We start from the raw sequence: 11,693 nt of genomic DNA, 5'->3' as shown, positions 1-11,693 counted from the left end.
GAGAAACGAGGCTAACTTTTTTTTTCAAAATTTCAAAAAACATGGGCTATAACCTTTCGTTTTTGTCATTTCGTCATTTTTTTCAAATCTTCAAAAATGATGAAAAACGGCGCGCTATAGTATGCCGTACGATATGGGCTATAGCCCATGGTCCAAAATGATGAGAAACGAGGCTAACTTTTTTTTTCAAAATTTCAAAAAACATGGGCTATAACCCATCGTTTTTGTCATTTCGTCATTTTTTTCAAATCCTCAAAAATGATGAAAAACTGCGCGCTATAGTATGCCGTACGATATGGGCTATAGCCCACGGTCCAAAATGATGAGAAACGAGGCTAACTTTTTTTTTCAAAATTTCAAAAAACATGGGCTATAACCTTTCGTTTTTGTCATTTCGTCATTTTTTTCAAATCTTCAAAAATGATGAAAAACGGCGCGCTATAGTATGCCGTACGATATGGGCTATAGCCCACGGTCCAAAATGATGAGAAACGAGGCTAACTTTTTTTTTCAAAATTTCAAAAAACATGGGCTATAACCTTTCGTTTTTGTCATTTCGTCATTTTTTTCAAATCTTCAAAAATGATGAAAAACTGCGCGCTATAGTATGCCGTACGATATGGGCTATAGCCCACGGTCCAAAATGATGAGAAACGAGGCTAACTTTTTTTTTCAAAATTTCAAAAAACATGGGCTATAACCTTTCGTTTTTGTCATTTCGTCATTTTTTTCAAATCTTCAAAAATGATGAAAAACTGCGCGCTATAGTATGCCGTACGATATGGGCTATAGCCCACGGTCCAAAATGATGAGAAACGAGGCTAACTTTTTTTTTCAAAATTTCAAAAAACATGGGCTATAACCCATCGTTTTTGTCATTTCGTCATTTTTTTCAAATCTTCAAAAATGATGAAAAACGGCGCGCTATAGTATGCCGTACGATATGGGCTATAGCCCACGGTCCAAAATGATGAGAAACGAGGCTAACTTTTTTTTTCAAAATTTCAAAAAACATGGGCTATAACCTTTCGTTTTTGTCATTTCGTCATTTTTTTCAAATCTTCAAAAATGATGAAAAACGGCGCGCTATAGTATGCCGTACGATATGGGCTATAGCCCACGGTCCAAAATGATGAGAAACGAGGCTAACTTTTTTTTTCAAAATTTCAAAAAACATGGGCTATAACCCATCGTTTTTGTCATTTCGTCATTTTTTTCAAATCTTCAAAAATGATGAAAAACGGCGCGCTATAGTATGCCGTACGATATGGGCTATAGCCCACGGTCCAAAATGATGAGAAACGAGGCTAACTTTTTTTTTCAAAATTTCAAAAAACATGGGCTATAACCTTTCGTTTTTGTCATTTCATTTTTTTCAAATCTTCAAAAATGATGAAAAACGGCACGCTATAGTATGCCGTACGATATGGGCTATAGCCCACGGTCCAAAATGATGAGAAACGAGGCTAACTGTTTTTTCCAAAATTTCAAAAAACATGGGCTATAACCTTTCGTTTTTGTCATTTCGTCATTTTTTTCAAATCTTCAAAAATGATGAAAAACGGCGCGCTATAGTATGCCGTACGATATGGGCTATAGTCAATGGTAGAGCAGTTTGCTGTCTGTGTGGCCGTGTGGTGCAGCAGTTTACATTCCACATTCGGGAGTGCATGTAACTTATGACATGCAGGGTTATTTATATACTTAAGGCTCTCAGATTTCACACAATAATAATGTCTACAGAGGTTAGCATCAGAATAGCTTCAGAAATGATTCTCATATCTTTCACCAAGTCTCCTTCTGGACTTTTATGGTGACCCATACTCTAATCATTCGTCAGCTGACACACACTCACCTGTTGTGCCAAGGCTTTCCCCACACCAAATGATGTTATCATCAGATGTTCGTCCATACGTCCTTCTGTTTGCTTGCAGAAAATAAGCCAATTTACACAGCAGATGTTTTGGGTGTTTATTTCTTTTGTCAAGGGTGAGAGCACCATTTAGACATAAAACAGGACAGAACAATTTCGAGGGTGAGGATGTGTGATGGCAGGACAAGCTATAATGTGCACCCACAAACTACTTGCCCTGCCCAAAAAATGTATAATTAAAAACCGATTTAACATATTGTAGGAGAGAAGAAGCACAGGCAAAGACGATGATCACAAAGTAAGAAAAATGTTATTTAAGACCTGTTAAGAGTGACATAAAAAGCCCTTAACAAAGACACAAAAGTGCATTATTGCATCAATTTATGTTCAAGCTGTACTGAATGAAAACAGTTACTATGCTCCAATGAAAAGAGGGCTTTGAAACGTATTCCACCATACTCCAGGTATGCTGAAGATGTATGCATTCTTTGCATGGTTGAAACCAAATGCAATCTAATCTTACATTTTACTGTGATTTATTGTTGAATAAAGCACACAGATATAAAAAAAACTACAGCAGTAGAATGATTTCAAGCCTAGTATGACAACTTGACTTCAATCAATCTGGCATATAAATTAAACAAAAGTCTAAATACATCAAATACAAAATAAGTCACAGAGGGGAAAAAAGTGAACTAAAATGTACTCTTCTGTTCCAAACATTTAAAAAGTTGGTTTCCTATTAAAATGTGCTGACACCAACTGCTTACAAGAGCAGTGGTGGACAGAAGGAAACTGTCAATAAATCTCAATTAGACAACACAAAGGTAAGCAAGTCCTTGCCTTCAAATGAAAGAATCAGATGACACTGCCAGAACATGAAAATAAACTATGACGCCTTTTCTGTGAAATTATGACCAGGTTCCATTCTAAAAGAGGGAACTGGAAAGAAAATACAAATTCAGTTATATGGGCCTTGATGCAGAGACACACAGTCACAAGATACCCAAAATGGAGACCTGGCTGGTGCAGCAACACAATAGTGAGTGCACACTGTTCTCTACCAGTCACTTTAGTGCCCAAGCACATCATCCCACCTACACCAACTTCAGTAAGACACTCAATAGACTGCATGGTTGTTTAACCACTCTATGGAATGGATTACCTCAGCAAGCAATAAAAAAAAAAGAGGTTCATCAACCCGGGTGCTGAGATAAGTTGTCGTTTTTATTTGTTGCAATGAATCTGAGAGCAGTAAAGAGAAGTGGATCACCAGATATGTTTTTTCTCCTTGGCTAGCTTTCCAAATGTTTCAATCACAGTCACAGTGACATGTTAAACATGAGTCCAACCTGCCTGTTGGGCCTTGAGGCCACGTTAGCGGGTGTAATGTGTTGCAACGGCAACGACTTTGGTAACGCAGGGTGAGGCGACCACCTACACAGCCTGGTCAACAGTAAAAGAACCGTGTGAATTCAAGTGACGGGTTCTAAACATGGGAGTCTGCCTTGGTGTGCTGCTTCCGTGCGGATCTGACAGGGGCAGTGGGAGGAACAGGGATAGGACGGGTCTTCCTCTTCACAGCGGGGTCCGTCCGGCTTCGCTCTCGCTCATTCACAACGGACGCGGAGGACGGGGTGGAGGACGGGGTAGGGGACGGGGGGACGGAGGGCAGGACAGGGACAGGGCGTCTCTTCTTGGTGGTGCGGCCATTGAGGATGCCCTGAGCCATGCCCTCCATCTCGGCCACAGGGAGGTGCAAGGCCTCAGACATCTCCCTCTTGGTCGCCGACACAAAGCCTGGGTCTCCGGCCAGAGTATTCAGACCGCCCTCTATTAGAGCCTGCAGGGGAGACATAGTACGGATTGACATCTTTCCTTTTTTAACGTGTGCATGTTGTGCAATGGCGTAATCACTTTCAAGCTGTTGTCCCCATTTCGGGCATGTTACACCTTTTCACGATGTGAGCTTGTAGGACAGCTATCTTTGCATACGATAAAGTACAAAGGGCTTAAGCATGTGACATGTCAAACCAACATGATTCTGAATCCATTCCAAGCATTAGTTTTGCACAAAAACACCCCTTGAGCTAAAAACGGCCATAGCCACTTGCACAAATGTGCCCAAAATGTGCTGACCTCATCACATTTTGTAATGACGGCTATGGACGTTTTAAGCCCAAGGAGTGTTTTTTTGTGCAAAACTAATGCTACTTAAAGCATAAGGAAAGTTTGACATTTTTGCCTTATATAGGATGTTAATAGTAGGGTCACATATAAACCCCTATAAAAGAAATTGCTCAATACCGACAGCCGGTCAGCAAGTGGATTCATGAATGTTTGTACAGTATATAGACAATATTTTAGGCCAATAAAAATACTATATACCAAATTTTGCACTTTAAACAAAAGTAGCCTGTTGGCTGCCAGACTATAGCCATTTCAACTGATATTGTGTAGACTATCAGGTTAACACAATGTTATGTTTATGTGCATACTGTATGTTTATGAGAGATTACAGTGCCTCAGGACATTGCCTGCCAACAGAGGGGGCTAATTCCTGTGTTACTGAATATTAGGAAAGTCTTGGTGAGGTGAGGAGGTCACTGTTCCTCCTGTTTTACCTCTTGGACCAGCTGGTCAGCAGCGGGCAGGCCATCAACAGCATGGGTACACTGACACAGACTGTCGCCGTAGTTAGGGTCATAGGGGAACTGTGAGTTAAAAAAGAGAAATTCAAACAGATTTAACAAACTAATGCTTAAGTTTTCGTCACGTCTTTGGTCTGAACGAGGCAATTTTTTATGGTCAACGTTGAAGATTGAATTTTAGACGAGTCAGCTTGTTTGAAGCTCTTACCTGTGTGATGTCTGTCCTTGCCCTGAAGTTGGAGAAGCGTCTCTTATCTAAAGGCAAGGCAAGGCAACTTTATTTATACAGCACCTTTCATACACCAAGGCAACTCAAAAGTGCTTCACAGAATAAAAACAAAATACAATCATATAGTGCAACAGTGCATTTAAAAAGAGATGGAGACTATTATAGATACAATTAAAACTAGAACTGCACTCTGTCGAGTGCCTACTTGCTTGTTGCACACTAGTACTGTCGACCAATACAAACTGTGAAATCTCAGCTTCTCTGTGAAGGAACATTTGAAATGTTGAATTATTAGGTTTAGCTATTGCAAATTGCGGAAATTGCAAATTGCGGAAATTGCAGGAAAAAAAATGACAAAAACGATGGGTTATAGCCCATGTTTTTTGAAATTTTGAAAAAAAAAGTTAGCCTCGTTTCTCATCATTTTGGACCGTGGGCTATAGCCCATATCGTACGGCATACTATAGCGCGCCGTTTTTCATCATTTTTGAAGATTTGAAAAAAATGACGAAATGACAAAAACGATGGGTTATAGCCCATGTTTTTTGAAATTTTGAAAAAAAAAGTTAGCCTCGTTTCTCATCATTTTGGACCGTGGGCTATAGCCCATATCGTACGGCATACTATAGCGCGCAGTTTTTCATCATTTTTGAGGATTTGAAAAAAATTACGAAATGACAAAAACGATGGGTTATAGCCCATGTTTTTTGAAATTTTGAAAAAAAAAGTTAGCCTCGTTTCTCATCATTTTGGACCGTGGGCTATAGCCCATATCGTACGGCATACTATAGCGCGCCGTTTTTCATCATTTTTGAAGATTTGAAAAAAATGACAAAATGACAAAAACGATGGGTTATAGCCCATGTTTTTTGAAATTTTGAAAAAAAAAGTTAGCCTCGTTTCTCATCATTTTGGACCGTGGGCTATAGCCCATATCGTACGGCATACTATAGCGCGCCGTTTTTCATCATTTTTGAAGATTTGAAAAAAATGACGAAATGACAAAAACGATGGGTTATAGCCCATGTTTTTTTTAATTTTGAAAAAAAAAGTTAGCCTCGTTTCTCATCATTTTGGACCGTGGGCTATAGCCCATATCGTACGGCATACTATAGCGCGCAGTTTTTCATCATTTTTGAGGATTTGAAAAAAATGACGAAATGACAAAAACAATGGGTTATAGCCCATGTTTTTTGAAATTTTGAAAAAAAAAGTTAGCCTCGTTTCTCATCATTTTGGACCGTGGGCTATAGCCCATATCGTACGGCATACTATAGCGCGCCGTTTTTCATCATTTTTGAAGATTTGAAAAAAATGACGAAATGACAAAAACGATGGGTTATAGCCCATGTTTTTTGAAATTTTGAAAAAAAAAGTTAGCCTCGTTTCTCATCATTTTGGACCGTGGGCTATAGCCCATATCGTACGGCATACTATAGCGCGCCGTTTTTCATCATTTTTGAAGATTTGAAAAAAATGACGAAATGACAAAAACGATGGGTTATAGCCCATGTTTTTTGAAATTTTGAAAAAAAAAGTTAGCCTCGTTTCTCATCATTTTGGACCGTGGGCTATAGCCCATATCGTACGGCATACTATAGCGCGCGGTTTTTCATCATTTTTGAAGATTTGAAAAAAATGACGAAATGACAAAAACGATGGGTTATAGCCCATGTTTTTTGAAATTTTGAAAAAAAAAGTTAGCCTCGTTTCTCATCATTTTGGACCGTGGGCTATAGCCCATATCGTACGGCATACTATAGCGCGCAGTTTTTCATCATTTTTGAGGATTTGAAAAAAATGACGAAATGACAAAAACAATGGGTTATAGCCCATGTTTTTTGAAATTTTGAAAAAAAAAGTTAGCCTCGTTTCTCATCATTTTGGACCGTGGGCTATAGCCCATATCGTACGGCATACTATAGCGCGCCGTTTTTCATCATTTTTGAAGATTTGAAAAAAATGACGAAATGACAAAAACGATGGGTTATAGCCCATGTTTTTTGAAATTTTGAAAAAAAAAGTTAGCCTCGTTTCTCATCATTTTGGACCGTGGGCTATAGCCCATATCGTACGGCATACTATAGCGCGCCGTTTTTCATCATTTTTGAAGATTTGAAAAAAATGACGAAATGACAAAAACGATGGGTTATAGCCCATGTTTTTTGAAATTTTGAAAAAAAAAGTTAGCCTCGTTTCTCATCATTTTGGACCGTGGGCTATAGCCCATATCGTACGGCATACTATAGCGCGCAGTTTTTCATCATTTTTGAGGATTTGAAAAAAATGACGAAATGACAAAAACGATGGGTTATAGCCCATGTTTTTTGAAATTTTGAAAAAAAAAGTTAGCCTCGTTTCTCATTATTTTGGACCGTGGGCTATAGCCCATATCGTACGGCATACTATAGCGCGCCGTTTTTCATCATTTTTGAAGATTTGAAAAAAATGACGAAATGACAAAAACGATGGGTTATAGCCCATGTTTTATGGAAATTTTGAAAAAAAAAGTTAGCCTCGTTTCCCATCATTTTGGACCGTGGGCTATAGCCCATATCGTACGGCATACTATAGCGCGCCGTTTTTCATCATTTTTGAAGATTTGAAAAAAATGACGAAATGACAAAAACGATGGGTTATAGCCCATGTTTTTTGAAATTTTGAAAAAAAAAGTTAGCCTCGTTTCTCATCATTTTGGACCGTGGGCTATAGCCCATATCGTACGGCATACTATAGCGCGCAGTTTTTCATCATTTTTGAGGATTTGAAAAAAATGACGAAATGACAAAAACGATGGGTTATAGCCCATGTTTTTTGAAATTTTGGAAAAAAAAGTTAGCCTCGTTTCTCATCATTTTGGACCGTGGGCTATAGCCCATATCGTACGGCATACTATAGCGCGCCGTTTTTCATCATTTTTGAGGATTTGAAAAAAATGACAAAATGACAAAAACGATGGGTTATAGCCCATGTTTTTTGAAATTTTGGAAAAAAAAGTTAGCCTCGTTTCTCATCATTTTGGACCGTGGGCTATAGCCCATATCGTACGGCATACTATAGCGCGCCGTTTTTCATCATTTTTGAGGATTTGAAAAAAATGACGAAATGACAAAAACGATGGGTTATAGCCCATGTTTTTTGAAATTTTGAAAAAAAAAGTTAGCCTCGTTTCTCATCATTTTGGACCGTGGGCTATAGCCCATATCGTACGGCATACTATAGCGCGCCGTTTTTCATCATTTTTGAAGATTTGAAAAAAATGACGAAATGACAAAAACGATGGGTTATAGCCCATGTTTTTTGAAATTTTGAAAAAAAAAGTTAGCCTCGTTTCTCATCATTTTGGACCGTGGGCTATAGCCCATATCGTACGACATACTATAGAGCGCCGTTTTTCATCATTTTTGAAGATTTGAAAAAAATGACGAAATGACAAAAACGATGGGTTATAGCCCATGTTTTTTGAAATTTTGAAAAAAAAAAGTTAGCCTCGTTTCTCATCATTTTGGACCGTGGGCTATAGCCCATATCGTACGGCATACTATAGAGCGCCGTTTTTCATCATTTTTGAAGATTTGAAAAAAATGACGAAATGACAAAAACGATGGGTTATAGCCCATGTTTTTTGAAATTTTGAAAAAAAAAGTTAGCCTCGTTTCTCATCATTTTGGACCGTGGGCTATAGCCCATATCGTACGGCATACTATAGAGCGCCGTTTTTCATCATTTTTGAAGATTTGAAAAAAATGACGAAATGACAAAAACGATGGGTTATAGCCCATGTTTTTTGAAATTTTGAAAAAAAAAGTTAGCCTCGTTTCTCATCATTTTGGACCGTGGGCTATAGCCCATATCGTACGGCATACTATAGCGCGCCGTTTTTCATCATTTTTGAAGATTTGAAAAAAATGACGAAATGACAAAAACGATGGGTTATAGCCCATGTTTTTTGAAATTTTGAAAAAAAAAGTTAGCCTCGTTTCTCATCATTTTGGACCGTGGGCTATAGCCCATATCGTACGGCATACTATAGAGCGCCGTTTTTCATCATTTTTGAAGATTTGAAAAAAATGACGAAATGACAAAAACGATGGGTTATAGCCCATGTTTTTTGAAATTTTGAAAAAAAAAGTTAGCCTCGTTTCTCATCATTTTGGACCGTGGGCTATAGCCCATATCGTACGGCATACTATAGCGCGCCGTTTTTCATCATTTTTGAAGATTTGAAAAAAATGACCAAATGACAAAAACGATGGGTTATAGCCCATGTTTTTTGAAATTTTGAAAAAAAAAGTTAGCCTCGTTTCTCATCATTTTGGACCGTGGGCTATAGCCCATATCGTACGGCATACTATAGCGCGCCGTTTTTCATCATTTTTGAAGATTTGAAAAAAATGACGAAATGACAAAAACGATGTGTTATAGCCCATGTTTTTTGAAATTTTGAAAAAAAAAGTTAGCCTCGTTTCTCATCATTTTGGACCGTGGGCTATAGCCCATATCGTACGGCATACTATAGCGCGCAGTTTTTCATCATTTTTGAGGATTTGAAAAAAATTACGAAATGACAAAAACGATGGGTTATAGCCCATGTTTTTTGAAATTTTGAAAAAAAAAGTTAGCCTCGTTTCTCATCATTTTGGACCGTGGGCTATAGCCCATATCGTACGGCATACTATAGCGCGCAGTTTTTCATCATTTTTGAGGATTTGAAAAAAATGACGAAATGACAAAAACGATGGGTTATAGCCCATGTTTTTTGAAATTTTGGAAAAAAAAGTTAGCCTCGTTTCTCATCATTTTGGACCGTGGGCTATAGCCCATATCGTACGGCATACTATAGCGCGCAGTTTTTCATCATTTTTGAGGATGCATGTAAAAAAGTAGTATTATGAAGTATGGTACAAGTTTCTATCTATAAAAGAAATACAGTTTTATCGATTTAGAATTATTCTGGATCCCTTTTTAGTTTCTCAAAGAAAAAAAATCATCGATATCCGATGAAAAAAAGGTATATAAACTGAAATAAAATATGTTATCACGTATACAGTATAATTATTTAATTATTTATTTTAAATTGTCAATTGTAAATTGATTAGCGGTATACTGTGGTTACTTTGCGCCACTTTTGATGTGACGTCAGGGTATAACTGGTATAACTAGCTCTCAATGATGACGTAATAAAGATGTGGATTAAAGGACACAATGCCAGAGTGTAATTGGTTTTCGATGGACGTAATGCCGATAGTGTCGGGAGGATTAAAGGTAATGCTCCTATGTGTACATGTACAGTATGTAATCTGGCACCACTGCCGTATCAGGCACAAGTAGTCATTACGTCATTTGCTGGGACGGTGCATACGCATCGAATATCGTCCTGGGCGAAACTAGTACTTGCGCGCTCTGCTTGCACAAGTAATGAGATAAAGGAGCATATAACAAATACTCCCACCTTTGATACAAGAAATAAATCAAAGTGACAGCACTGCTCATTTAAAGCCCAGGCAAGACCTAGCTGTTCTTAGCCATAGCCAGAGTAAAGGTAATGTTAATGTTACTTGGACAGGGGTGAGCAGAGAAAAACATAATTTCATTCATTCATATGAAGGATCCCTAACAGCAGAGAGAATGTGTTTTTCAGGCCTATCATAATGATCAGCAGATTTCTGGACACCCACCTGGCTGTACATTCTCTCTGTGGTTATAGAGGTCCTCAGCACTGCCTTCCCTCTCAAATGTAAACCTGGAACAAGCATTGTCACCAAGTCAGACACAAACAGCGAAAGCACTATTTAAAGGTAGAGTAAGTGATTTCACTTAATTCAAATATCACTTATTTTTTTGTTTTGTTGTGATAAACCTCTCTACTAGAGTGTGCTGACCATATAAGGAGTTCCTCCCTGTCCCCAGACCCCAGTTAACCCCTGGGGGTCAAAAAACCTTAGGTTTCGTTTTTGACTCTCTACCCTGATTGGACGAAGGCTTAGGTCCCACAGCCAAAAACGAAACCTAAGGTTTTTTGAGTGAAATCACTTACTCTACCTTTAAATGAATTCATTGCCATTTACAACAAGTACAGTTAGGTCCCCAGCAAAGTGTGTTCATATAGCATCAAAATCAGTTTAACCACTTTAGTACCGGTATATACTATTTGAAAATAGCAAATCAACATCATCACAATACATGGCCATGCGACATGTTGTGAGCTATATTCAAAAAATATCTCAAGTGGAAAATGTGGAATATTTTTAAAACATCTTAAAAACACAAATATCTTGTCATGGCATGGTATGTGGGTCCATGACATGACAAAGTTTGAAGAACCACTTATAGGCTTAGACACGGCATATGGCTGTTGGTAGGCAGGTAGGAAGGAGAATGGGTGCTCACTCAGCGAAGTGCAGGGCGTTGTTGTTGGTGTTGGAGTAGAAGGAGTCTCCGGTATCAGGCTGGCTCTCAGAGAACTGGAGTGGCCGCTGGCTGGTGGCCTGTGGCTGCTGAATGCCAGCCGGCTCAGAGGAGAAGGAATCCATCTGGTTGCCAAACAGGCCATGGGTACGCTACCAATGAAAAGCACACAGAAAAGTACATTGAATTGAATATTTTTATTAACAATGTTGTTGTTGGTTTTTTTAAGTACAACAATAAACCAAGTAAAAAAAACACCAATGCAGGTAAACACAAACAAGCCAAAGGCTACTGCAGAGAAAATAGCCTATCTACAATCTCACAACTCACCACGATGAGCAGCGTTGTTAGCTTGTAGATCTGCTATTTTCAAAAGATTTAACAACATACATCTTGTATGGAGATCCTTTCGCCTGATATTTTGTTCACTCCATTATTCAGTCGCAGTTGTTTTTTGAGAGGGGGGCATGGCCAAAGTTTCACTCTTTGGCAATTGGTGTGTAGATCTTCAACCGAGAAAAACACACCTTCT

At 38.5% G+C, this 11,693-nt stretch overlaps 1 protein-coding gene across 1 annotated transcript in view; it reads right to left on the bottom strand.

The window, feature by feature from the left end:
• Positions 1-1,966: 1,966 nt before the first annotated feature.
• Positions 1,967-11,693, bottom strand: part of cacna1sb (calcium channel, voltage-dependent, L type, alpha 1S subunit, b) — a 40,046-nt gene continuing 30,319 nt past the window's right edge. Inside the window, exons 41-45 of the mRNA XM_080764771.1 lie at positions 11,144-11,313; positions 10,432-10,496; positions 4,733-4,779; positions 4,498-4,587; positions 1,967-3,716 (exon numbers count right to left, since the gene is read on the bottom strand). Coding sequence (XP_080620897.1) covers positions 3,363-3,716; positions 4,498-4,587; positions 4,733-4,779; positions 10,432-10,496; positions 11,144-11,313 — 726 coding nt within the window. The 3' untranslated portion in view covers positions 1,967-3,362. The remainder of the gene's footprint in view (positions 3,717-4,497; positions 4,588-4,732; positions 4,780-10,431; positions 10,497-11,143; positions 11,314-11,693) is intronic.

The sequence above is a fragment of the Protomyctophum bolini genome (genome assembly GCF_963924005.1).
Source record: "Protomyctophum bolini genome assembly, chromosome: 5".
NCBI classification, from domain to species: domain Eukaryota; kingdom Metazoa; phylum Chordata; class Actinopteri; order Myctophiformes; family Myctophidae; genus Protomyctophum; species Protomyctophum bolini.
Note: the sequence above shows the minus strand (reverse complement) of the source record. Positions and strands in the feature narration are given on the sequence as shown.